The sequence below is a fragment of the Leucoraja erinacea genome, chromosome 4 (assembly GCF_028641065.1).
Source record: "Leucoraja erinacea ecotype New England chromosome 4, Leri_hhj_1, whole genome shotgun sequence".
NCBI lineage: Eukaryota > Metazoa > Chordata > Chondrichthyes > Rajiformes > Rajidae > Leucoraja > Leucoraja erinaceus.
Window position 1 is genome coordinate 61,095,230 of NC_073380.1, and position 27,933 is coordinate 61,123,162.

Sequence of the window (27,933 nt, forward strand, 5' to 3'; positions counted from 1 at the left end):
AAGATTTGTTTTGTACTTTAATATAACTGTTTTGCAAACAAGCAATGAAAACAGGAAAACAATTTTATACTAAACTAGACCAAGTGGGACCCGTTGGGTCCTGACCCCTCAACGCACGGTTGCATTAGGGGAGGGGGGGGGGGGGGGGGGCGGCCTGCGGCGTCACACACACACACACTAACACCCCCCCCCCCGATATATTATTATTCATTCGCTCCTTTTACCCCATCCTCTCCCTAACCACTCATGCATAGCTCCCAACTCGCAGGCACGTCCAGAGAGGGAGAGGAGGGGCAGAGACAGAGAGAGAGGGGCAGAGACAGAGAGGGGGACATAAACAGAGAGAGAGAGGGGAGAAGAGAGGGTGGGGGGGGGGGAGGGAGGGGGGAAGTGGGGGGGGGAACAGGGTGGGCAGAACAGAGGGTGGGGGGGGGGGACAGAGGGTGGGGGGGGAACAGAGGGGGGGGGAACAGAGGGTGGGGGGGAACAGAGGGGGGGAACAGAGGGGGGGGAACAGGGTGGGGGGGGGGGGGGGGAAAGAGGGGGGGGGGGGGGGGAAAGGGGGGGGGGGGGGGGGGGAGGCCCTAGTCGAGCTGAGGACCGGATCCGAGCGAGCCAACCGAACTGAATAACGGGGGTGGGGGGAGGAGGAATGGTCGGGAGGGTGACATCACTCGCAGCGCGTGGAAGTAGGGCTCCGAGTGAGTCGAGCGAGCCTGCGAACTGCTGATAACTTTATTTCAGGAAATAGAAATATCCATTGCTCTGCAGGTTTCAATACATTCTCATACAATAGAGCACTAATTTTCATGTAGTGCTCAATTCTGAAGCTTGCATTAATACAATTTTTTAAAGTAGTAAAATGCACTAGATGCCTTATGGACGGTGTGTCCAATTTTGCATGACAATACGCAGATGATATTAGGGTATGTGAACAAAATCTTGGTCATAGAGTCAGGTTTTAATAAGTGGAAGGGTAAAGAGAAGGGTAAAGGGGAAGAGATATTTACGGAAAGAATTCCAGACCGTGTGTAACAGAAAACAAGAGCATAAATTGAGAGGCAAGCCTAATGGGGGATGCATAATTTATAATTAGAGAAGTCTTGGATTTTATTGTTATTGAACTGAATGTTATTTAGTTACAAATATGATCTGATTCTTTGAATTTAATTAACTCAAATCAATGCTTCCTATGGAGAATGTACAAAGCCTTGAGTTCCAAAGACATGTAGAATGATCAAATGATGCAGCAAGATACTATTCAGCCTATGATGTCTGTATCATAGAAAGAGCTGGGCTGATGAGTCCCACGTTCTGGCTCTTTACGTTTAACTTGGCAAAATTTCAATTTTTTACTCATTTCCATTTTGATAAATGTCAAAACCCGTTTCTGCGATACAATCTGGAGTATATCGCACGAAAGTATCAAAGTAACAAACTACAAGTCGAGGAGTCAAATTTGTCTGTATTGTCTGTATTGACATGCCCAAAATCAAATTGACTATTTGGAAAAAACTTGAAGATTAATATGTGGAAGAATTGCTGCTCTTATATAGATAACACAGGCCCACAGAAGCAGTGAGAGTAGCATAATTTATTGATTCTAGATCTTAGGTGCATGTATTATTGGAAACACAGGTGTATCACTGATAAGTTTGTGGAACTTTGTTCACCTGAATGAATCGTAAAAATAAATCACATTTCAGCACTGAGAGTCTGAAGTAATTCAATTTAAAAGCAGAAAGAGCAATCTCTGGTAATATTAATGTATTTTAATAGCATGAAGAACACACTTTTCCTTTTTGTTTTAGAAACTACATTGAGATATTTTTTTCCCCTTTCAGTGGATTTAGCTACCCTACAGTAGATTTAGCTACAAGGAAGTGAGATGGTCTAACAGCTGCCATTTTACAAAATGTTGACAATATTTGTTGAAATTACTAGTTAGGATACTGAAAGGTAATAAAACAGCCTGTAGTTTGCATAATAATACATAGGTACCAATGTCCTGGAGAACTATTGATGCTATCCGTTTAAAGAAGTTGGAACTGCGTAGAGTTTCTTAAGCATCATAAGCACATACTACAGGAGCTTCCTTTGACGAGTTTCAGTACTTTATGCGGAAGGTATATTAATCTGATTGAAAAGTTTATCCTTAATAACTTGCGACATCAAACCATGTATTGCTTCTATGGTAGTCTTGCAGCTGTAAAACAGTATAAGTAAATAGAATAAATTGCAATTAGTAACATTGAATTTGATTTCAGCAGTTGATGATCACAGAAGAAGCAGCCAGTATTGGCTAAATAGTTCAAAGAGTATTGAAAAGACAAATAAACAGTTCCAGGAAAATAGGGCTTCGAATAACCTCTATATTACAAAATGATTTTTCCATTATTTTATTTTCTTCATCCACTATTTGCCCTGACAAAATGAGAGTAGCTTACACCAAAGTAGTATGTACATTGATTCTTTACTGCACTTTAATTCTGCAGTATTAATCACATTAGTTTTGGGAAAAAAATTCCTAAGCATGCACACAAAATCATCATATAACCATATAACAATTACAGCACGGAAACAGGCCATCTCGGTCCTACAAGTTCGTGCCGAACAACTTTTTTCCCTTAGTCCCAACCTGCCTGCACTCATACCATAACCCTCCATTCCCTTCTCATCCATATGCCTATCCAATTTATTTTTAAATGATACCAACGAACCAGCCTCCACCACTTCCACTGGAAGCTCATTCCACACCGCTACCACTCTCTGAGTAAAGAAGTTCCCCCTCATGTTACCCCTAAACTTCTGTCCCTTAATTCTGAAGTCATGTCCTCTTGTTTGAATCTTCCCTATTCTCAAAGGGAAAAGCTGATCCACATCAACTCTGTCTATCCCTCTCATCATTTTAAAGACCTCTATCAAGTCTCCCCCTTAACCTTCTGCGCTCCAGAGAATAAAGACCTAACTTATTCAACCTTTCTCTGTAACTTAGTTGTTGAAACCCAGGCAACATTCTAGTAAATCTCCTCTGTACTCTCTCTATTTTGTTGACATCTTTCCTATAATTGGGCGACCAAAATTGTACACCATACTCCAGATTTGGTCTCACCAATGCCTTGTACAATTTTAACATTACATCCCAGCTTCTATACTCAATGCTCTGATTTATAAAGGCTGGCATACCAAAAGCTTTCTTTACCACCCTATCTATATGAGATTCCACCTTCAAGGAACTATGCACGGTTATTCCCAGATCCCTCTGTTCCAACTGTATTCTTCAATTCCCTACCATTTACCATGTGCGTCCTATTTTGATTTGTCCTGCCAAGGTGTAGCACCTCACATTTATCAGCATTAAACTCCATCTGCCATCTTTCAGCCCATTCTTCCAAATGGCCTAAATCACTCTGTAGACTTTGGAAATCCTCTTGGTATCATCTGCATACTTAGTAATCCAATTTACCACACCTTCATCCAGATCATTGATGTACATGACAAACAACAAAGGACCCAACACCGATCCCTGAGGCACCCCACTAGTCACCTGCCTCCAACCCGACAAACAACCATCCACCATTACCCTCTGGCTTCTCCCATTCAGCCACTGTTGAATCCATTTTGCTACTCCTGCATTTATACCCAACAGTTGAACCTTCTTAACCAACCTTCCATGAGGAACCTTGTCAAAGGCCTTACTAAAGTCCATATAGACAACATCCACTGCTTTACCCTCGTCAATTTCCCTAGTAACCTCTTCAAAAAATTCAAGAAGATTAGTCAAACATGACCTTACAGGCACAAATCCATGCTGACTGTTCCTAATCAGACCCTGTTTATCCAGATGCTTATATATATTATCTCTAAGTATCTTTTCCATTAATTTGCCCACCACTGAAGTCAAACTAACAGGCTTATAATTGCTAGGTTTACTCTTAGAACCCTTTTTAAACAATGGAACAACATGCGCAGTACGCCAATCCTCGGGGACTATTCCCGTTTCTAATGACATTTGAAATATTTCTGTCATAGCCCCGGCTATTTCTACACTAACTTCCCTCAATGTCCTAGGGAATATCCTGTCAGGACCTGGAGACTTATCCACTTTTATATTTTTCAAAAGTGTCAGCACTTCTTTTACTTTGAAACTCATAGTATCCATAGCTACTCTACTAGTTTCCATTACCTCACATAATTCAATAAAATCATGTAAATGGTTTGGTGAGTTTAGATGTACGATTTTAAAATGCATGTGGTTTTACCTATCTCGAGTAGCTTTGGCCAACTTGTCCTCAGATTTTCTGTCATGAGTGTCCAAACCAAGCATAAAACTACCTCTACCAAGCTGTGCTTCAGACTGTTCCAACTTTTCTGATAAATCAAATACTTGTCCTGTGGTATAATCAGCATTCTGTGGTGAAAAGTGAAGACGCAAGATCATTAATAAAATATATCTCTAAAATACAACTAGGAAGAAACTCAAATGATTCACAACACCAGAGTAAAAACAATCCAGCAGATTTACACAATTTTGAGATAATTTATAATATAAATATTTTGAAAGGATCAACAGTATGAATGAATAACTTAAAAATGAGAAATATTACATTTATGCAGCATGGTCCAGGTATCCCAAATTCATTCACCTCCTCTCACCATGATGTGCTCATTTGGCCTTAAATTTCTGCAAGCAATACTAAAATGGGATCATCCAATAATATTAAAAATGCAAAGTCCCCTTGGGGACAGGGATGATTTTTTTTCCAGGCATTAGACATTGCAACAATTAAAGATCAGCAACAGAGTTGGGAAAGTAGAAAACAAAAATTAGATTAAGTACCCTTTATGGGGAAAGTACAGTTGCAAATTTAATGGATTGATTTCAGAGCATTAATATCTATGATTGATGTTGTTTGGTTATTATGGGTGCACCTACACATAAAAGTGAACCTGGAGCTCTCCACATTGGATGATGAAATATTACTAAAAATAGTAAAATGTTCCAAGAAGCTTCATAGGGACATCTCTAAACAAAATGAACACCAAACTACACAAGATATTAACATCCCAGATTCTCTGGTTAGAGGTGTAGCGACAGTAATCATTGCTGAAATCGGTGACAAAATAAATAGACAACCAGAAGAATCTTGTGACATGGATATAATATTTTCCAATGTCAGTTACCATCATGGCTTTCAAAAGGATCACAAGCATCCTTCTTGAAAGACTTGGATCTGAACTGTAGTAGAGAGTGAATCTTCCTTTCATCCAAGGTTTCTGGTCAGGATAGACCCTAGTTGTCTTTGTCAGAAGATAGACTTGATGAAACCAATGATGACCAAGGTATACTCATTCAGGTTGGATGAAATGGTCCCCAACACATTCCCAACCCACTGACTCAAGGCTGTCCTGAAGTAGACCCTTAGCCTCCTCAGATCACTGCTGTATCACAGCCTTTGTTAATGGCTTGTGCTTCAAACTATATCTGTACATTGACAGGTGCAGCATCTGCCAATGAGGGTGAATGGTTTTGGAACAGCTCCATCAAGAAATTGCAGCGAATTGTGGACACAGCCCAGATGAGCACACAAACCAACCTCCCTTCCATCGACTCCATTAATACCTCACGATGAGCCGCACCTTGGCCATTCCCTCTTCCCCCCCTCTCTCCCATCGAGCAAAAGGTATAGAAGTGTGAAAACGCACACCTCCAGATTCAGGGAGTTTCTTCCCAGCTGTTATCAGGAAACTAAACCATCCTATCACAACCAGAGAGCACTCCTCAACTACTATCTATCTCATTGGGGACCCTCAGACTATCTTTGATCGGACATTACTAGCTTTACCCTGTACTAAACGTTATTCCCTTATCATTTGTACTCTGTGTGGTTGTATATGGGGAGTACATTCCTGATGTTTGCTTGATTGGACAGTTGGATTAAGTCAGCCAATATAAATGTCTGAAAAGCGTGATGAAAGATTGCAGGCATGCCACGGAGTTGACAGTTAAAGGACTAAAATGGAAAGATTGTTTAATGACAGGAAAAGCATATCAACATTTACAACAATATCTAATATTTTTATTTTCACGATTAATGAATTCTGTTTTAACGATGGGTTACACTATATTTTTTTATCATCTGGCAATTTAAAACACCTCGAGGTTTGCATCAGGAGCAAATGGAAAAAAAGGAGACTGCCTGAAAATTAAGAAGCCCTTCCACTCTCTCCTCCTCCTCCTCCTCACTAACCAGTCTGAAATGATTGGTTCCAAAGGAAGAATGCTTTATGCAATTGCTTTTCCTTTAATATTATTCTGCTCTGGTAATACAGGTGCATGTCATGTCTAACTTATCATTTAGACCACGAATAATATGAGGTAAAACAGAAATTTCTGCAAGTGATGGATCTAGGAAGTGTTGCAATAGTAAAATAGTAGAATACATTTTCGCACTATCTTCAGCGCCATTTGAAAAATGAATTAAATCAGAAATAAAGATAACTCACCGTAAGTAGACTTGAAGAACTGAGTGTGTTGACCCAATACTTATTCCATAGAAGTTCAAGTAGTTTACGATCCAGAGATGATTTAAAATATGTAACTTCAAGAGCATAATACCTAAAGTTAAAAACAAACTTCAACATGTAACTAAAATATTTTGACAGCATGTAATCAGTATACTATGCCCACTAAGATGTGAAATACATTGACGATTCTCCAATTTCCATTGCTTTTTATTCACAATACCTTCATTCAGCTGGAAGAAGCTAGGCACTGAACATTTCATTTCACCAACTTTAAAAATGCTTTGCACTTAATGTTAAATGGAAGGTAACATTTGCTTGTCAATATTCAGGATGTCCACTGCACAGAAAATACTTTACCTTGGTCTACAAAGAAGCTCATAACATAGGCATTAGTCTTGCACATTAGAAAAATAATCTTTAAGATATGAAGGTCTCATCTATTGCTGATTTGTGTACCAGGTTTACTTACAAAAGTCACCGAGTATGGGCAAAGCATTTTTGAGATGTTGATGCTGCGAGCTCAAAGATTTTCTTTCTTGATTTTATAAACAAAAACAAAAAAATTGCCCTGGAATGACTAAAATCCATGAAACACCTAATAAAATATAAAGAAAAGATGGCCATTCATGACTTGTATCATTCCTTTCCAAATATACATAGTGATTGTTCCTCCACTCTTTTGGGGAAGAGATCAGGCCTCAGGGAAATTAATAAAAATATACAAGGCCATCTATTGTGCTTAGCTGCAGTTATGTTAAAATGTAACATTTTAAAGGAAATAAGAATATTAAGTTAACATATTATGATTAAACAAATGCACTAATGGCAATTCATAGATAATTACTTACTGTTTGCAGTGCACACCAAAATCCTCTATTTTGTTAAGTGGAATAGTCTGGTATTCTGAAGGACCTTCATCAGGTGGTTTATAACCCTAAATGTTAAATTATGTAATAATTTTAAAATATATTAAGCATAAAAATGTTCTGCCTAATTAGTTTCCCTCTGCGTACATATAGAATTAAACTAACGATTTACATGTTTCCTAACGATTTACATGTTTCATTTAAACAAATTTTAGCAACTACAAATAAAATGAACACGTATATGCAAGAAAAAAGCAATCATTTGTGTCCAGTTGAAGTAAAACGAGGTAAGCCAAAATGGCAGCAGCAAAGAACAAAAGGGTGCTAATTAATAATGTTGCTACTTCTAGCATGATCATTCCAAAGCTCTTATGGTCAATTGCTGCATTTCATCTGTCACAACATTTAAAACGGTGGCATACCTTCGGATGCATTCATCGTCTCTCCTGTCTTCACAAATCCACAATGGCTCCGAGCCTTATCAGTTACCTTCTCCATTTATAGAACACTTAGAGATCACTTTTCTAATTATGGACTTTACTCATCTCTGATGTTACTGTTTCCATTGTACAAAAACAGGCTTTCATCTGCATAGATTCTTAGTGTCTAATTTCCACTTTAAAAGCTTTATACCACTCTAATTCTTGAAATGCAGCTTGTTTAAACTTTTGTCACCATATCTCAAATGCCTGTTTGATTATATGCATTGGTGAAGCACCTTGAGAGATTTCATGTAATTCTTCTTCATGCGTTTGAGGCAGCAGAGGTTATGTATGACACTCTGGTTTCTCTTCAGATCGTATAAATCTTCAGGGGAGAGACTGTGATCACCAAGGCGGTTCTACCAGGACGAGCTATTTGAGTAAAAGAGACTATCTGTTCTTATTAGAACAGTTCTGTCGGTCCCTTGGGGACAAGGGCCGTGGATCTCGCATCGAAATCGGTGACGAGGAGTGCGGGGAGGGAACTTCGCCATCACTGAGGTCAGGGAGGTGGTTGGGGGGGGGGGGGGGGGGGGGACTTCGCCTCGTGGTGGACGTTATGTACCGTGGCTCTCCGCTCCGGCTGATTAATGTGTATGTCTCACATGTGCTAAGCAAGTGGCTGGCTGTTCTCCAGCATCTCCCAGTGCTGCTGGCCACGTCCCGGCAGGTCGTTCTGGCTGGTGACTTCAACAGCATCATTGATGCGGCTGGCGATCCGGCAGTGCCGACAACAGACTGGACAGCATGTCCAAGTTCCTGATGGAGACGGTAAAAGACGCAAAGCTGCATGACGCCTTAATCAACCCTGCAGGCGGGTCCCAGCCACGTTTCACCTAGTCGAGATCGGATGGTTTAGCACGGTCCCGGAGAGGCTTCGTCTTCACGACGAATGCCGTCACGGTCAGACACACCGACCTCACGTGTTTGTCTGCTGTATTGAACATTTTGCCGAGTCCATCAGGAAGGATGCGAGCAGAAGGGGATTGACATTGCCAGGCAGTGGGGGCACTCATGTCAAAATCTCCCTGTACATGGATGATGCCGCTGTCTTCTGCTCGGATCCAGGGTCGGTCCGCAGACTGATTAGTATCTGCGATCAGTTTGAGTCGGCCACGGGAGCCAGGGTGAACCGCAGGAAGAGCGAGGCCTGCTCTTTGGCAACTGGCCCGACCGATCTTCCGTCCCCTTCACCACCAAGCCTGACTTCTTGAAGGTGCTGGGGATCTGGTTCGGGGGGGGCTGAATTGGCTGGAGCGGATAACCAAGGTGGGGAAGAAGCTGGAGCTGTGGAGATAACGCTCCCTCTCCATAACGGGAAAACATTTGGTCATCAGGTGTGAGGTGCTCTCGGGGCTGCTGTACTTGCCGCAAGTGTGGCCTGTCCCTCCCTACTACACCACAGGGATCACCCGGGCTGTCTTCCAGTTCATCTGAGGGTCGAGGATAGACCAGGTGCGACGGGCCACAATGTACAAGTCAGCAGACAACGGGGGTAAATGCATGCCCAACGTTGCTCTCACCCTGATGGCCACCTTCGTGTGTGGCTGCATCAGGCGGAGTGTAGAGCCAAGGCACGTGGGCATCAAGTATCACTATCTGCTGAGGTTCTACCTGTCCCCGGTGTTGTGAAGGATGGGCCTGGCGCAGATGCTATGCAATGTGCCAGTCAGCTGGACATTGCCGCCCCATCTGTCGTTTGTAGAAACGTTCTTCCAGGCCAACACCTTTGACCACATGTCCATCGGGCAGTGGTCTGCACGGAACGTCCTGCAGGCACTGCAGGGAAAGGACTCGATGGATCCGGTGGCGTGGTTCCCAGAGCAGACTGCCCAGCTTGTCTGGCAAAATGCCTCATCGCCAGAACTCACCAACAAGCACCAAGACCTGGCTTGGCTGGTGGTGAGGGGAACCCTCCCAGTCAGATCCTTCCTGCACCGTCGGAACCTCACTGCCAGCGCACGCTGCCCTCGGGACGGCTGCTATGGAGAGGAGACGGTTGCCCACCTCTTCCCAGAGTGTGGTTTTGTCGAAAATGACGTGCTGGTCTGGTCCACACACCAGCCAATCTGCTCCACACACGCAGGCTGCTGATGAACGCAGCCCCCAGCGATGCATGTTGGTGTTGAACCGGCCGACCCCTGTACGGAGCCGGTTCAGGGCGACCCACTCTTTGCGGGGCAGGTCCGAGCCGGGTGGGGCTGTGGTGTTCGGTGCAACATTGAATTGGGGAGGTCGAAGTCTGTTCCCAGCTGGTTCTCCATGCTCCTAGTGTGTTGAAACCAGAACCACAGAGGGTCGCTGCGTGACGGGAGAAGGGGCGACGAGATGACAGGCGTTGAGGTCCCAGTTGCTGTGAGTCCTGGGCGAGGTGGTGCAAAGGATGTTTGGTGTACGATGGGGCCTTGCACACCAGCCAGTGGGTGAAGTGCTCGATGCGAAGCTTGGTGGATGCGATACCTGCGAGCACCGGCAGAAGATCCATCAGTGTAGGACGTAGGCAGCCGCTGATGATCTGCATGGTGTCATTGAGGATGCCGTCTAGCTTGCTAGCATGAGTTCTGCGGAACCATGCTGGGACGGCGTACTCAGCAGTGCTGTACACGAGTTCAAGAGCACTGGTTCGGAGATGTCCTGGCGCCCCATGGTGATCCAGCTAAGCAACGCAGGAGGTTGTTCCGCGCCGAGACGTTAGCACAGAGAGCTTCAAGGTGTTGCTTGTAGGTTAGCTGCCGATCTAGTTTCACCCCGAGGTATGTAGGAAATGGGTTATAGGGTAAGGGTGACATTGAGGGTGATGGTTAGCTGGCGTTGAGCTTCGTTGTTGTTCAGGTAAAAGGCCATTGTGGTGGTTTTTGCCACACAGTTTTACTCTCCAGGTCTTAAGGGAGCCCGCGACAAGTTCCATATCCGCCGAGAGCACATCCTCCACGTTTGACCAACTCCTGTCCGAATGCAGTAGGGCCAGGTTATCTGCGTATCCATACTGGCACGAGGTCGTGCGTGGCAGATCGCTGATATAGAGATTGAAGAGCATGGGGGCCAGTACCAGGCCTTGGGGGACTCCATTTCTTAGGCGTCGCAGTCAGCTAAATTGTCCGTCACTGGTCTTGACTATAAAACTGCGGTTGGCAAGAAACCACACTAATTGTAATTAAATGTGCTATATGAATGAAAGTCCGTTTGCATATCGAGATTTTCATTTAAAGAGCCATTAACAAGACGATGCAGACTATCCTGGTTACATTTATCTTAAGTTCTCAATTAAATTTTAATGTAACAAGAAATAGAACCATGTAGATTCTCTGGTCTGTGAAGTTTCCTAATCTCAAGCAGAGAGCTGATAAAGATAATACAATTGGTCTGATCATCCAAGACGGAGTTGGTGAGTGAAAAAAAGTCTGATGGAGTTCTTGCTTTCATTATTATTCCGCAATCTCAACCAGAGGTTTTAACAAGGTGAAGATTTCCCATCTTCAATGACAATCATCCTCTCTATGTCCATGCACATAAAATAGCCTACTTACTGTTTTGGTCTGTATACAAAATATAGGTATGAAATCCATAAATTACTGTCTTCAGGAAAGAAAGAAAAAGGGAGAAAATGGACACAGAAGGAAATAAAACATTTACCTTGGGATATGTCCTGAAAGCTCCTAGGTTTACTTTCCCAGCTGATATTGTTCTTGTCGGGTCAATCTATAAACTCAAAAGGTATAAATTCTGAATAAAACATTGAGAAAATAAATAAAAAATGTTTATGCACTTTGTACAAGAATAATTCACTGGGCCACTTTACAATCTAAACCATTACACCATTTGTATATATTTTAAATGTAGTACGCTGTTTTCTAACAATTGAAGCAAATACGGTTATAATAATGATGGAAGTTTATATTTTTGAGATTAAAATATTACACTGAAAATAAATTTGGTAATACAACATAATATTTCTGAACAAAGTGTAAAAATTCAGTGAGGTAGTAATGTGGCAAATCACAGATTTATGCAGTTATGAAAAAATTACTGTATAATATTAATTGTGGAGTTGTAAGTTTACAATGCGGTCTTCACAATAGTGCTCAAGTTTGAACTGCAACACTTTTCTGCTTTTTCCCTGCATTCTTAGATTTAAACTACACAAATTTATAACATTTGCCAACAAAATTGATAGTGAAATGCAAAAATAGTAATGACTATGTACTTTATCCAAGCACTAACACTTACAGAGTAAATAATATAAAGAATGGTGTAAATGATTGGTGGAATTGCAAAGCCATAAGCAGTGGTGCAAGGATATAATAGTTTCAACAATTTAGAATAAAGAATCATAAATCAATAGAAATTTGAATTATTCTTGTATAAATGTACCAATATAATAATGGTAAATAAGATTGTTCAGTATGTGTTACGGTGAAGGTGAAAAAGGAAAGAGGGAGTTATCTGGTCACTGAGATCAGAAATGGAGCAGCAGTTTCTTCTTTGAGTGGAACTCACAAAGCAAGGCTTTGGACTGGCTTTCTCTGCCACAATAGCATTTTGGAGAAAGTACAACACTAATATACTTGAGTACGTACAGAAATCAAAGGGAAAGTAAAAATTAAAAGGTCAAGCAAAAATAAAGAAAATCAGACGGAGAAGCAAAATACTAGAGAGGTTTGCGTTTTACATGCATAATACACAAAAGTGTTATGAATTGTTCTATATACATAAATATACAAAAGTATTGTGAGTTCATGTAGTCAGCCACAGACCCAACTTGCCTTTGTGTGGTACAATGAAGCCAGAGACCAAGAACAAAATTTCCCACTCCCAAAATATGCAAGAGAAAAATAATAGGAAGAAAAAGATGATATAATACACTTAAGAAAGAAAAAAATGTCATAACGGGCTAGCAATTTTCCTTTGACCAACTAATTCTAGTTTGAAATATTTAAAACATACCAAATTTGGGACAATTAAAACCAAATGTAACATGAATATGCAAAAGTTGAATTACAATTTTATAATCAACGAATGAACAACATATTGTCCTTAAAATTGATTCAATCTGGAGACAGAAGAAGATATGAAGCAGCAATCATTCTAAAATATTGATATTTTGGTCATTTCATTTAAAAAAATGACAGCTATCCTTTTATAATGGAAAATACAGCATCATCAAGATCAGGTTTTACATTGCAGTTATTTGTAATAGAAATCAAATGTACTTTTAAGTGGAAAAAAGGTAGGCACATTCAAGATTTTTAGTATTTAACGTATAAAAAGAGGTCAGATATAAATGCAAGGTACATACCACCACTGCTACAAATGGTTCTTGGAACTGTTGATTCAACATTTGAGTACTAACATCAATTCCTGAAAGCCAACATCCATAACCTGGATGACTGTGATACCAACCAATTGCATTTTCAAGACGTCCAACCTAGATGATTGCAAAATAAATTTAAATAAAGACATACTACGTGGAGAATTAATTATCTTTCAATCTTAGGCACACAATAAAACAAAACATTTTGTTTAAAACTGAATATTGCAGAAATAGCAGCTGTTGGAAATATTAAATAAGAACATTACATAGATAAAACTTGACAGGTCAGTTAGCATCTGCAACATGAAAAGATGGATTCTGCTCTCCTCTGGCAGTCCATCAGATCAAGGACGACTTGCTTACATTACAATTCCATGGCTTCTGAAATGCAGAATCAATAGATTCTGGAAAAGAATGCTTGTTTTGGATAATGTAACCCATCAAATAGAGCTTGTTGAATGTGATCAGAGCCTCTTGAGGAACATTAGCCTGTGCAAAACACTGATGTTGGTTCACCTAGTCTGCCTGTGGATTTGGAGCAACATGGTGGCAGCAGTGCTGGAGGTACATCTCCAATGCCTCGAGGCATAGTCTTGCTTCAAGATTGATCCATGGTGGGTCTAATGATAAGGATCATGGCTTGCATTGATCAAGCAGCACCTGGAGGATTGATCCATGGTGGGGTCAAAATGATAAGGATCATGGCATTTGCCCTTCATCAATGATCATCAGGCTGATCATCCAACTCAGTATCCCGTACCTGCCTTGGCCCCTTGGCCATGTCAGTCAAATAAATATGGGAACCCTCTGTGGCAGAGAGTTCCAGATTGTTCCTGCGTGAAAAAATCTCATCTCAAAAGCTGTGATCCCTTTTGTGGGGTTAAAAAAAAGACTATTGTTATACTTTAAGGAAGGAGGGAAAGTGAGGAAAATCACATTGAAAAAGCGACGGGGGTCTGTAATTCACTCCTCACAGGGAGAGGCAAAAACCTTTGTTACAATTAGCAAAATGACATGTCGTTGGACAATTGGTGAAAAATGCAATGTCTCAAAAGCTCTTTTTTGGCCAGAATGAATAAAATGGGCGGAACAATCTTCTGTGCCTTGTTTTTCTACATTCTGTTCTTTTCCACAATTCTCTGTACAGATGCTGATTAACTTGCTGAAAATCTTTTGTATTGATATAAAAATACTTTTGTGTGTTCCGTCTTATTTTAAATAGTAAATATCAGTGATAGGAATAGGGTTAAATACGAATTATTAGTTTCTAGGGTACACAAAAAAGCTGGAGAAACTCAGCGGGTGCAGCAGCATCTATGGAGCGAACGAAAAAGGCGACGTTTCGGGCCGAAACCCTTCTTCAGACGGGTTCAGACCTATTAGTTTCTAGGGTTTGCTTGTTTCAAACCAGTATTCTTTCCAAGATATAAAATATGAAAACAAATAATAGTACGCCTAAATTTCAGTCATAATTCTTGGTAATGATTTTAAAGTATTTCCAATGAAACTTATGTTTTACAGAACACATCTTAAAACTCCATTAGAATTTGAGTCCATCGTCTGTTAGCAGCTGATAAATAGCACCACCTGCTGGCTCAAAGCATTTATGCGCTCTTGTTTAAAGTTAAAATAAATTTGATTACAAATTAACATCTATCTTCTATATACTTTTATAACTCTGTGTGTGTGTGTGTGTGTGTGTGTGTCATTTTGATTTTGCCTTTGATTCGTTACTCCGCGAAAACCAGACGCAAAAACGGCAAGATTTTTACCATTTCGCTAACGATTTTACTTTTACATTCGCAAATCCACTCCTCATTAAATTTAGTCATTTTTCTCTAAACATTTTAAATAAAATATTTCACCCCCCCACTCAGTCATTTCTTCTCCTCCCGCCGGATACCTTCTCATCGCGTGCCCCGTGCGACCATAACGGCTGCTGCCGCCACGCTCGCCGCAACGCTCTCCTCCGCTCCCTCCTCCACTCCCTCCTTCCCCCCCGGCCCGGCTCTATCACGCTGGCCCAAGCCACAGATCGGCTGATCCCCCGCTGCTTTTCGCTGTCCTCGCTGGCGGCCCGCAGGCTCACTGGGGATCACGCCTGCTTGCTCACTCCACGAGATGGGTTTTTGATAGGCAGGTGGTTGGACAAAAGCCAGAAAGGAAAAGACAAATGGTGAGATAAGATTGAAGAGTTGCCAATTGTGCAGAGAAAGGAATGTAGGTGAAAGGGGAGGTGTTGGGGTGGGGGGAGGGAAATGGGTGTGTCCATGTGGGGGCAGAGGGAAGAAAAGGGGTGAAAAAAAAGTGGGGATGGGGGGGGGTTGGTTTGGTTAGTTACCTAAAATTGGATATTCTCACCATTCTCCTGCACAGATTTAAACAAGTTCCCATGACTTCTCTCTGACCATAAGTCATGTTGCAAGCCAAGTTATAAGCTTTTTTCAGAGATGGATTTCTGCACAAGTACACACAATAGGACGGCAGTGGGGCAGCATTAGATTTGCTGCCTTACAGCGTCAGTTCGATCCTGATTCGACACTAATTAAATATCAACTTCTAGGAATTCTAGTCTTTAACAGAGAAGGATGGATATTTTCTTTGCTGAACATTTTGTTTACAGATATCAAATTCTTGCTAGTGTAATCTGGCAGCAAGGAGTTTTAAAAGAGGAAGGGAAAAGGGGGAGAAAAAGGAAGTGCAGTAAGGAATTTATATGCCGGCTGAGTTTTCTTTGCTTCATGTTGAATGCAAAGTTATCAGCATTTTGATTTTATGAAACATAATGGGATAGCAAACTAACATTGTGGTTACATAGACTAGATAATTTTTTGATAAAGTGGTGTTGGTTAGATTGATTAAAAGTAATCTGAAAGAATGCAACTCTTGTTAGAAAGACTGAAATTGTGGAATTTCATTTGTGTCAAAATAGAAAAGGCAGCAAATTAAGCAAATTGACTAATTATGAGAAATTGGACCAATGAGAAAGGAACAGACTAAATAGTCATCATGCACAGATTACATTTGATTCTAAAGATCGTAGCCCAGATTTTAGTGATGAATGAGCAGTGAGAGCTGTTAATTACACAGACCCAAAGACTTATGCACAGGAAGTTGCAGTAATTATAATTTCATTTCTGCTCAGGGCATTTGGGATTTAGCGAACAGACCGGGCTACTGCAACTTGTTAATCATCTTGAAAACTCCTGACTGAAGCATGCAGATTTCAAGTCAGGAAGTGCAAGACAGAATATTTAATTCAATGCTACATTACGTAGAAAAGCAAAACAAAGAGAAAAATAAGATGACATTGAGAAAGAGAGAAGAAAATAAAATAAATTATTGCTGGAGTTTTAAAGTAATTAAGCTGTGAAGAATGAGACTACATAGCTGTAAAGCATTTTAATTTTCAGTGCTAGAGAAAATGTTTGGAATTAATTGAGACTAACATGCCATTAACATTTACTTGCATGAATCTAAAAGCCATATGCATTTCTGATTTATTTTAAAGGCAAGTGTCACATTGTTTGTATCTTGCTAATATGAAAATGTAATTCTGCTGGGAATTACTAATGACTTGGAGTATTTGATTCCCGCATCAAGACACTGGTGTAGCATAGCTTCTGAAGGAACAAGGAATCGTCGACGGAAACTTCCAGGACACTTTCTATCGATTTTACAAGGAAAAAAAGGCAGGAGTCACACAGTGGAGTTGCTGCCTTACAGCGCCACAAACCTGGCTTCAATCCTGACTATGGTTGCTGCCTGTATGGAGTTTGTATGTTCTCCCTGTGACTGTTTTAGCAAAGGGAGCTGAGGGATTGCCTTGTGCTCTATTTCGCAGAGACATGGCATACACCCAGCTCCCCAGACTCAGCCGCCCAGACTGAAGGTTTCTCCATCCATCATAACGCAGGCATCGGGGAATGAGAGAGAGGAGGGGGCGTCTGCCTCATGGTCAACTGTGCGTGGTGCTCAGATGTGGCAGTTCTGTCTAATTCATGCTCTCGAACATCTGGCGGTGAAGTGCCACCCCTTTTACCTCCCGAATGAATTCACCTCCCTCATCCTGACCACGGTCTACATCCTACCCCAGGCAGACGTCCGTCTAGAACTGGAGGAGCTGCACACCATAGAAACATAGAAAAATAGGTGCAGGTGTAGGGCATTCGGCCCTTCGAGCCAGCACCGCCATTCAATATGATCATGGTTGATCATCTAAAATCAGTACCCTGTTACAATATCCCTCGATTCCTTTAGCCCTAAGAGCCAGATCTAATTCTCTCTTGAAAATATTCAGTGAATTGGCCTCCGCTGCCTTCTGTAGCAGAGAATTCCAGATTCACAACTCTTTGGGTGAAGAAGTTTTTCCTCATCTCAGTCCTAAATGGCCTACCCCGTATTCTTAAACTGACCCTTGGTTCCAAATTCTTCCAACATCGGGAACATTTTTCCTGCATCTGGCCTGTCCAATCCTTTAAGAATGTTATATATTTTTTTTATAAGATATCCTGTCATCCTTCTACATTCCAGTGAATACAAGCCCAGTCGACCCATTCTTTCATCACATGTCATTCCCGCCATCCCGTGAATTAACCTGGTGAATCTACACTGCACTCCCTCAATAGCAATAATACTCTTCCTCAAATTAGGAGACCAAAATTGCACACAATACTCCAGGTGTAGTCTCACCAGGGCCCTGTACAACTGCAGTAGGATCTCCATGCTCCTAAACTCAAATCCTCAATGGTCAACAAGCACCACCCAAAGCCTTTACCATCACAGCCGGGGACTTCAACAAAGCAAATCTGAAAATATCACTCTCGAACTACCACCAACATGTCTTCTGCAGCACCAGAGGATTAAACACCCTTGACCACTGCTATATGATCATCAGAGATGCCTATCGCTCCATGCCTCACCCTCACTTCGGGAAATCCGACCATTCAGCGGTGCTGCTTCTTCCTGCATACAGGTAGCAACTGAAGAGCGCAGCAAAACGGTGAGGACTACACAGAGCTGGTCAGGGGAGACAGAGGAGCAACTACGGGACTGCTTGGAGCGAGTAGACTGGGCAATGTTCATACACTCGGCAATGGACCTGAATGAATACGCCAGTCGTTACAGACTTCATAAGGAAATGTGGGGAAGACTGTGTTCCTACCAAAAATCATCCGAGTGTTTCCTAACCAGAAGCCTAGGATGAACCAGGAGATCCGTATTCTTCGGAGGACCGGATCCCAGGCTTTCAGGTCTGTCGACGAAGAGGTGTATAAGAAGGCCAGATATGACTTTGACAAGGCCATCAAAAAGGCTAAAAGGGACTTTTGCTCTAAGCTGGAGGATGAGGCAGATGTTCGGCAACTGTGGCAGGGCTTGAATGGAGGCAGCTCAAACGACAACGAAGCATCACTCCCCGATAAGCTCAATGCGTTCTATGCATGCTTTGATGGAAGAACACTGATGTGCGTTCCCGAGCCCCCATATTACAGACAGTTACAGTGGCCGATGTCAGAAGATCCTTCAGGGGGGTGAACCTTCGGAAAGCGCCTGGACCTGATGGTATACCTGGTCGAGTTCTCAAAACATGTGCAGATCAACTGGCTGGAGTTTTCACGGACATTTTCAACCTCTCATTACTGAGGTCTGAGGTTTCCACCTGCTTTAAAAGTGTATCGATAATACCAGTGCCCAAGAAGAGTAAGGTGACATGCCTCAACGACTATCGACCGGTGGCATTAACGTCTCTGGTGATGAAGTGCTTTGAGAGATTGGTTATGGTGCACATCAACTCCTCTCTCATTTACAAAGATTTGTAAAAAAGTATTAACAATTGAGCTTTTGAAATTTGCCATGAATTAAAAAAAATTTCTAAGCAGAACTGTGAATCAAGTAAAATAATGTCCAAATAGGAGCAACAATCTGATGGAGGAACTCAAGCAGCTTCGGTGGATTTAGAATAAGGTACCTGACCAAAACATCAATTATCCATTTCTCTCCACAGATGCCGTCTCAGCCTCTGAGTTCATCCAGCAGGTTGTTTGTTGTTCCAGATTCCAGCATTTGCAGCCTCTTGTATTTCTATCAGGGCTCTCACTTAACCCTGTTGCCAGCCGGGCAACCTTGACATCTTTTTAGGTTGCCAAATGACAGTTTAGGTGGTCATTTAAGACGGTTTGCATGACGCGTGCCATAATGTGCTCGGACGAAGTGCGTAGTTACCAGTCGGAATTATGCTCAATGAAGCATTCACATATTATGTTCAAGAAAGAACTGCAGATGCTGAAAAATCGAAGGTAGACAAAAGTGCTAGAGAAACTCAGCTGGTGCAGCAGCATCTATGGAGCGACGGAAATAGGCAACGTTTCAGGCCGAAACCCATCAGTCTGAAGAAGGGTTTCGGCCCGAAACGTTGCCTATTTCCTTCACTCCATAGATTCTGCCGCATCCGCTGAGTTTCTCCGGCACTTTTGTCTACATTCACATATTATTTCTGCTTCAAATAACACACAAATTAAACATATTCACTAATCAAGACATGATATATACCACAATGGCATGCAGCAAAATTATAATACAATATCTCAACTCTTTTTACACATTGCAATTAATGCAATTTCTATTAGTCCTTTCCACTTCCAAACAAAAATGTGGTTGGATTATTCAGTGTATGATCAACCTGTGTCAATAATCCCTGGACCATGGTAACATATATGCTTAACCATGCACACTACAGATTGATGCAAGCATGTTTTCTGTAAAGGACCGATAATTACCATGACGTGGCCATAGTATGGGTCGTTAGTGCTATTGGCACAGAAACACTCTGGCTTCCCACAAAATTTATCCATAACAAAATATACAGGTTGCAAGGAAATTTCTAAAGGCATTTCATGATAATAGCTGTTAAAACTGATTATACCCATCTGACAGGTTAAACATTACAGTAACTGACAAGAGATGGGCAAAGGACATAACTGCAGCAAATGTTCTTTTGGTAATATGTTTAAAGGTGTCAAAACAAATAATAACATTGGGAATTAAAACACATTTCATTGCATTCCGTTATCAAACATAGTCAATGTTCGCTCTGAAGACCATGAACCACAATAGGGTCAGGGGGTGTGTGAATCAGTGCGGGGTTGAGAGTTGAGAAGGCAATCAGTGCGGAATGGATGGATTGAGGCAGGTGAGTTAGTGAGTGTTGTTTGGAGTATGTAAAATTGTGAGGGGAGAGCACAGGGGATGTCAGTGGTGTTGAATGGGGGGGGGGGGGTGGGGATCAGTACGGGATGGATGGGGGGGGGGGAAGGGGGATCAGTACAGGATGAATGGGGGGGATCAGTACAGGATGAATAGGGGTAGACAAAAATGCTGGAGAGACTCAGCGAGTGAGGCAGCATCTTTGGAGCGAAGGAAATGGGCAACGTTTCGGGTCGAGGCCCTTCTTCAGACTGTTCCCCCCCATTCTTCTTGAATGGGGGGATCAGTACAGGATGGATGCGGGGGGGGGGGGATCAGCACAGGATGAATGGGGGGGGGGGGGGGGTCAGGATAGTGTGGATCGGAGGGCCCATGCAGGATGAATGGGAAATCACTACAGGATGAATGAGGGATCATATAGGATGGATGGGGGATCAGTACAGGATGAATGGGGGATCAGTACAGGATGAATGGGGGATCAGTAAAAGATGAATGGGGAGATCATTACAGGATGGATGGGGAGATTGGTGAAGGGTAAATGGAGGGTGGGTCAGTACGGGATGAAAGGGGGATCAGTGCAGTATGAATGGGAGGAGAAGTGCAGGATGGATGGGAAGGGGGGGGGGGGGGGTTCAGTACAGGATGAATTGGAAGACCAGTGTAGGATGGATGGGGGGGGGGGGGGGGGGGGGGGGGGGGGGGGGGGGGGGGTGGCAGGAGAATCAATGCGAGGGGATAGGGTGATGAATAGATTGGGGGGGGGGGGGGGGGGGGGAGGGGGGAGGGAAGCACAGGGGATGTCAGTGAGGACTGAATAGAGGATGGAGATGATGGGTCCCAGGATAAGAGGGGCGGAGGGTGGCGTACTAGAGGGAGAGGAGGGAGCAGAGGGAGAGAGGGCAGAGGACGTGGGGAGGAAGGAAGGTCAGCGCTCCTCTGCCTTGGCCATCCCAGTCCAACGCCAAAGTGCCGCCGCCAAAGGGGGAGGCGGTTAGGATCTCCTCGCCACCGCCTCCCCTCTGCCAGCCAACAGCAATGTGCGGGGCCAAGCGGTGCAGCTCAAAGATCCTTTAGCTATAGGTGCAGCTGTTTCAGATGGCGGAAGGAGACCTCCCTCTTCCTCTCTTCCTCCCTCTCCGTGCGAGAGGAGTTGTTTTGAAAGCGCCAACGGCGGAGTTGCAAGCAGCGACCGTTATCAGGGCGATAGCGGCCGCTGCTTGCAAAACCGCCAACGGCGCTTTCAAAACAACCACTCTTGCACGGCGAGGCCGGGAGGAAGAGAGAGAGAGAGGGAGGCCTCCTTCTGCCGGGCGAGGTGCGGGAGGAGGAGGCGGTGGAGCTGCTGTTGCTGCTGTCACTGCTGCCGCTGTTTGGGGCCTATCATTCGCTCCGACCGCACCTAGTATCACCGCACCTCGTCACATCGCACCTAGTATGTTTGGGTGGTCAATGGCACCCGGGCAACTGCTAATTTCGAGCCCTGCTGGTACTGCGAAATAATATGCAGAGTGTTTCAACAGCACCATCCAAAACCACAATCAGAACAAACTGATCAAATCCACAAACTTTGGTAAAATGCAAGTCTAGTAAATAAGTAGTAAAGATAATTGATATAATAAAAATGACAATAATTTATTTCTGTAATTTTCTGAACTCACTTTGCTGGTGAAATACCAGTTTCACGCATAAAAACAATTTAATATATTTTAAGCAAGATGAGTGTTTTACAAAAAGCCAATGACCAGACCCAGCAGACTTGAGTATTTATATAGGATAATACTACAGGTGCACAACCTTTTATCCGGAGTTCCAGAAACCGAAAAGCTCCGAAAACCGGCCATTTTTTCCAGATGTCGTCTGCGCACCAAAGCTCGCGTTTGGCGCCAAACTTGACCCAAAACGACCCACGGTCAACCCAGGTCTGTACTACTGTAGCGGCTGCCTCCTCCCTGGAGACCGGGAGACGCTTAAACATCTGTAAATAATTGCTTAAATGTTAGTCAGTTAGTTTGGAGGGCTTTTATGTGAAGGGGGGTGAAGGTGTAAACTTTAATTCTTAGTCCCCTACCTGGTCGGAGAGGCGGGGAGCGGTCAATGCCTTACCGGGTCGCTGTGCAGTAAGCTCCGCAGCGCTGTGGCCGGTGGGGCCGCGGGCGGCGCCGGTTGTAGCTCCGACCCCGGCAACTCTACCCCTGGCTGCGAGGCGCTCCAAATCCAGCGCGGCCCGCGGCCGGACGCCCCCCACCCCAGCTCCGCGAATGTCGGGAGTCGGCGGCGTCGCAGCGCTGGGATACCAGTGGGGTGCGGGCAATGCCTTACCGGGTCGCCGTGCGGTAAGCTCCGGAGCGCTGTGGCCGCCGACACACAACATCGCGGAGCGTCGCTGGATTTGGAGCCGCGCAGCCAGGGGCAGAGTTGCCGGGGTCGGAGCTCCAACCGGCGCCGCCCGCGGCCGGACGGAGCCCCCAGCTCCGCGGCTCCACATCCAGCGACGCTCCGCGGATGTTGGAAGCAGGCGGCCACAGCGCTCCGGAGCTTGCCGCACGGCGACCCGGTAAGGCATTGCCCGCTCCCCGCTGGTATCCCAGCGCTGCGACGCCGCCGATCCCGACATTCTCGGAGCTGGGACGTCCGGCCGCGGGCCGCGCTGGATTTGGAGCGCCTCGCAGCCAGGGGTAGAGTTGCCGGGGTCAGAGGTACAACCAGCGCCGCCCGCGGCCGGACGGAGCCCCCAGCTCCGCGAGGTTGGGAGTCGCCGACCAGGTAGGTAGGGGACTAAGAATTAAAGTTTCCCCCTTCACCCCTACACCACCACCACCACATAAAATCCCTCCAAACTAACTGACTAACATTTATGCAATGATTCTCCCGGTCTCCGGGGAGGAGGCAACTGCTCCAGACTTTTCAAGCCGCCCGCGCTACCTACCTAATCTACGCTAAAAATCTTCCATTCTGAAATCCGAAAATGTCTGAAATCCGACAAGTGTCTGGTCCCAAGGCTTTCGGATAAAAGGTTGTGCACCTGTATTACAAATCTAGGCACAGGAAAATTATATAAACACATTTAGAATGGGGAAGAATTTACAATATTATAACATAGTATAAAGCTTTTGGCATCATCCTGTTGTCATACCTAAAATATGATTAACAATTGGAAATAGACTTTGTGCACATTACTCGTGCATTAAAATTAAGTTTTTGAGCTAGATTTAAAAACAGTAATAATTTGTATAGTGCTTTATTAAACTACATGAATTTAGAAAGTAGAAAACTCTATAATTATAAACCTACCTGCTTAGCATTTTCTATATACGCAGCCATATATTCATAGGCAGCAGCCTGAGCATTGACTCTTGTCTCTGTCCCTTCCACTGGGAGAGCAAAACTGTCCATTATGATCATTGTTTCTCCATCTACTTTTCCGAGCATTAAACCCATCACTTCCAAGTTTCCGCCTGACCTGGCATGCATCACCATCTTCAAAAGTGCGAGAGCTGAGATTTTACAATACTTGAAGTAATGATGGCTGCAAAAAATAATAATGATTAGAAAGAAAAATCAACTTCTATTTTGCAGAAAAGTAAAAAAAGATAATGGAAATCTGAAATAAAAAGAGCATGTGTGGAAAAAATGCAGGTCACAATTCAGGTCATTGTCACTTGATGGATCTTCAATCTAAAACGTTGGTTCTATTTTTGCTTTTACAGACACTGTCTGACCTGCTAAGGGTTTACAGAATTATCAATGTTTCTTTCACTTTGCTGACAAGATGCTAAGTTGCTCTCACAATAACTGCATTAATCCTGATTTAAAAAAGGTTTCAAAGATAAATACAAAGAATCATACAAAAATTCTTGATCTTCCTCAATGTATTTGTTTAAAAAAAAGGATCAATGCCAAAATGAAAGCTAAATGCTAGAGCATAAAATACAAAATACTATTATTCCTTATGTAGGCACAGTAGTTAATTTGCGCATACCAAGATTCCGCAAACACTGGTATTGCTTTAAGAGAGGGATTGCTGACTACATTGAGAAAATGTTAATTGTGCTATGGAACCTGTTCTGGTCAAAGCAGTTCAGTCAAAAGACCATTTCTAAAAATGTAGCATTTCCTCAATGTTGCACTGAAATAGCAGCTGTGCTCAAGTGCATAGACAGCAGATCGTAGCAGTGTTAACATTTCACCAAAGGCTGAACAACAAACCAGTTACAATCATCTTAGTATATTTATTGAAGAATCAAAAAGGTTTGGGTTCAGGACTTGTTCTAGAAAATGAGCATATTGGAACATGGAACAGTCCAGCAAAAGAATGGGCCCTCCAGCCCAAAATGACTGTGCAAAACATGATGCCAAGACCAATTCTTATCTGCCTGCACATAATCCATATCCCTCCCTTTCCTCCATATCCATATGTCTATTTAAAAAGTCTTAAATGCCACTATCATATTTGCCTTAGCCACCACCCCAGCAGCACAGCACGTTCAAGCATCTCACCACCCCCTGTGTAAACAACTTGCCCTGCATATCTCCTTTAATCTTTGCCCCTCTCACCTTCAAGCTATGTCCTTTAGTATTTGATTTTTCCATCCTGGGAAAAAAGTTCAAAATGTCTATCCTATTTATAGCTCTCATAATTTTATATTCTTCTATATGTATATAGCCCCCCGCCCACGGGTGAACAACAGAGGACAACAGAGGAGGATGACTGAACTTTGGTGCCTTCCCTCACAGTTGGAAACTTGGTGGGGATGTCTATGTTAAAGATTATCGTGTTCTGTGCTCTTTTTTATTCGTATGGCTGTATGGTGACCACAAATTTCACTGTACCAATTGGTACATGTAACAAATAAATGTCTCTTGTCTCTTGTCTTGGTCCGTCCCACCCCTCTCCCCCCTCCCCCCTCCCGTATCTTTCAGCATTCAAAAGAAAACAATCCAAGTCCAAGCAACCTCTTCTTATAGTTGATACCTCCTATCATTCTGATAAACCTCTTCTGCACCCTTTCCAATGCTGTCACTTTATTCCTGTAATGGGGCGGCCAAAACTGCACAAAACACTCCAAATGCAGTCTAACCAAACTCCTATAAAGCTGCATCAACTGGTTTTAATTTCTCCTCAAAATCCATAAACACAACTGCCTAGGAAGACCCATTGTTTCTGCCTGCTCCTGTCCCACTGAAATGATTTCCATGTACCTCGACTCCATCCTATCCCCCATGGTCCAACCTCTCCCGACCTATGTCCAAGGTACCTCACACGCCCTTCATCTCTTCAATGACTTCCGTTTTCCAAGCCCCCACTCCCTTATCTTTACTATGGACGTCCAGTTACTCCATCTCCCACCAGCCTTAAAGCCCCCAGTTTATTCCTCGACCACAGATCCAGCCAATTTCCCTCTACAAACACTCTTCTCCGCCTAACGGAGCTGGTCCTCACCCTTGACAACTTCTCCTTTGATTCCTCCCACTTCCTCCAAATCAAAGGCGTATCTATATGGGCACTTGCGTGGGCCCCAGCTATGCCTGCCTCTTTGTAGGGTACGTTGAACAATCCCTGTTCCAGGCATACACTGGCCCTATCCCCGAACTCTATCTCCATGACATTGACGACTGCATCGGTGCTACCTCAGGCACAGGTGCAGAACTCATGGACTTCATTAACTTCACCACCAATTTCCATCCTGTACTCAAATTCGCTTGAACCATCTCCAACACCTCCCTCCCCTTTCTTGATCTCACCATCTCCATTGCAGGAGATAGACTATCGACTGACATCTATTACAAACCTACTGACTCCCACAACTATCTTGACTACACTTCTTCCCACCCTGCTTCCTGTAAAGACTCTATCCCCTACTCCAAATTCCTCTGTCTACGCATCATCTGTGCTCAAGATGAGGTGTTCCATACCAGGACATCGATGTCCTCATTCTTAGGGAACAGGGGTTCCCCTCTTCCATTGTAGATGAGGCCCTCACAGGTGTCTCCTCAGTACCATTTGCTCTGCCCTTTATCCCCCTAGTACAACAGGGACAGAGTCCCCCTAGTCCTTACTTTTCACCCCATCAGCCGTCACATACAACACATAATCCTCTGTCATTTTCGCCACTTCCAATGGGATCCCACCCCTAGTCACATCTTCCCATCTCCATCCCGCAGAGACCGCTCCCTCTGCAACTCCCTGGTTAACTCCTCCCTTCCCACCGAAAACCACCCCCTTTCCCAAGATACCTTCCCTTGCAACTGCAGGAGATGCAACACCTGTCCGTCCCTACATCTCCTTCTTCGACTCTGTCCAAGGATCCCAACAGTCCTTTCAGGTTGGGCAGAGGCTCACTTGCACCTCCTCTGCTGTATCCATTGTTCAAGATATGGACTCTCAGACATCGGCAAGATCAAACAGACTGGATGATCGTTTCACTGAACAACTTCGCTCAGTTTGCCTGGACCAACCTGATCTACCAGTTGCCGAACACTTTAATTCCCCTTCACATTTCCACACTGATCTTTCGGTCCTAGTCAGAGTGAGGCAAAATGCAAATTGGAGGTGCAGCATCCCATATTTAGTTTGGGCAGCTTACAACCCAGTGGTATGAATATTGATTCCTGTAACTTCAAGTAACCCCTGCATTCCCTCTCTTCCCATTCCTCTCCCACCCATGTTGCAACAGCTCTGCGTTCTCACCTGGCAAACAGCTAACAATGGCCTGTTTATTTTATCGTTGTTACTTTTTGGCATATCATGGTTCTATATTTATCTCTATCATAGTCTATATCTCTCGTTGCCTGTCCCGTTGAATTACTCCAGCATTTTGTGTCTATCACCAAAATGAGGTAATTTGATAATTATCGCGGTCGGTGTTTTTTCCGTGATTTTTCATGTCATGATAGCGTTAACAAGCACAGGCCTACTGAGGGTCTGGACAATATTTCCTCCACAGACATTCACGCTGTCAGGAGTAAATGAAGGACTCATAAGACTTACTCCTTCGTCCAGGGTTTAGCCGCGAGGATCTCCTGCTGCTGCTTCTTGTCATATTTGTAAATCTCATCGATGCTCTGCACCTCCTGCATGTTGTTCGCCAGCTCCCATGTTTTCTGTGCGATGTTGCCACTAGCGCCCGCCATCTTCGCCCGCCCACCTGCCGTTGCCGTTGCCGTTGCCTCCGCCCCTCGCCGCTGACACCACACTGCCGCCGGCGGCCAGCCCAGCCCAGCACCGCACCGACGTGGGGGGAACCACCAACACACTCACACACAAGATCCGCTCGCAACCCCTGCCCACATCATGCACGTCACGTTTCAAGACCTCCCTTGCAAATCGATTCTCGAAGTAAGGTCTCTTTTATTTTATTTAGTTTAGCTCAACGCAGCAGGATTACATTGAAAGGTATCGCCGTGGGCCCTTTGGAGGAGGTGGATTTGGAATAGGCGAGCTGCTCAATGACACACATGAGGCAGTAGCGGCAACAATGGCGGGACCTGGAGCCTATTGGTCAAAGTAAACGTGGCTGTGACCATTCACTGGCAGAATAAAGGA

At 43.8% G+C, this 27,933-nt stretch overlaps 1 protein-coding gene across 1 annotated transcript; it reads right to left on the reverse strand.

Annotated features, from left to right (window-relative positions):
- Positions 1–721: 721 nt before the first annotated feature.
- cops5 (COP9 signalosome subunit 5) lies at positions 722–27,772 on the reverse strand. The gene is made up of 8 exons (XM_055634425.1): positions 27,379–27,772; positions 23,682–23,916; positions 13,173–13,301; positions 11,510–11,575; positions 7,377–7,462; positions 6,508–6,619; positions 4,263–4,411; positions 722–2,206 (listed from the first exon to the last, which is right to left on the reverse strand). Exons 1-8 carry the CDS (start codon positions 27,519–27,521, stop codon positions 2,116–2,118), a joined length of 1,011 nt encoding a protein of 336 aa, XP_055490400.1. The 5' UTR covers positions 27,522–27,772; the 3' UTR covers positions 722–2,115.
- Positions 27,773–27,933: the final 161 nt, after the last annotated feature.

Excerpts from the sequence above, each read along its gene's own strand:
- cops5 (XM_055634425.1), bottom strand. The coding sequence starts at position 27,521 with ATGGCGGGCGCTAGTGGCAACATCGCACAGAAAACATGGGAGCTGGCG. Across the intron at positions 7,463-11,509 it reads CTTTCAGGACATATCCCAAG|GGTTATAAACCACCTGATGA; the intron begins GTAAATGTTTTA and ends TTTAACATTTAG. Across the intron at positions 2,207-4,262 it reads GCCAAAGCTACTCGAGATAG|CTGCAAGACTACCATAGAAG; the intron begins GTAAAACCACAT and ends ACTGTTTTACAG.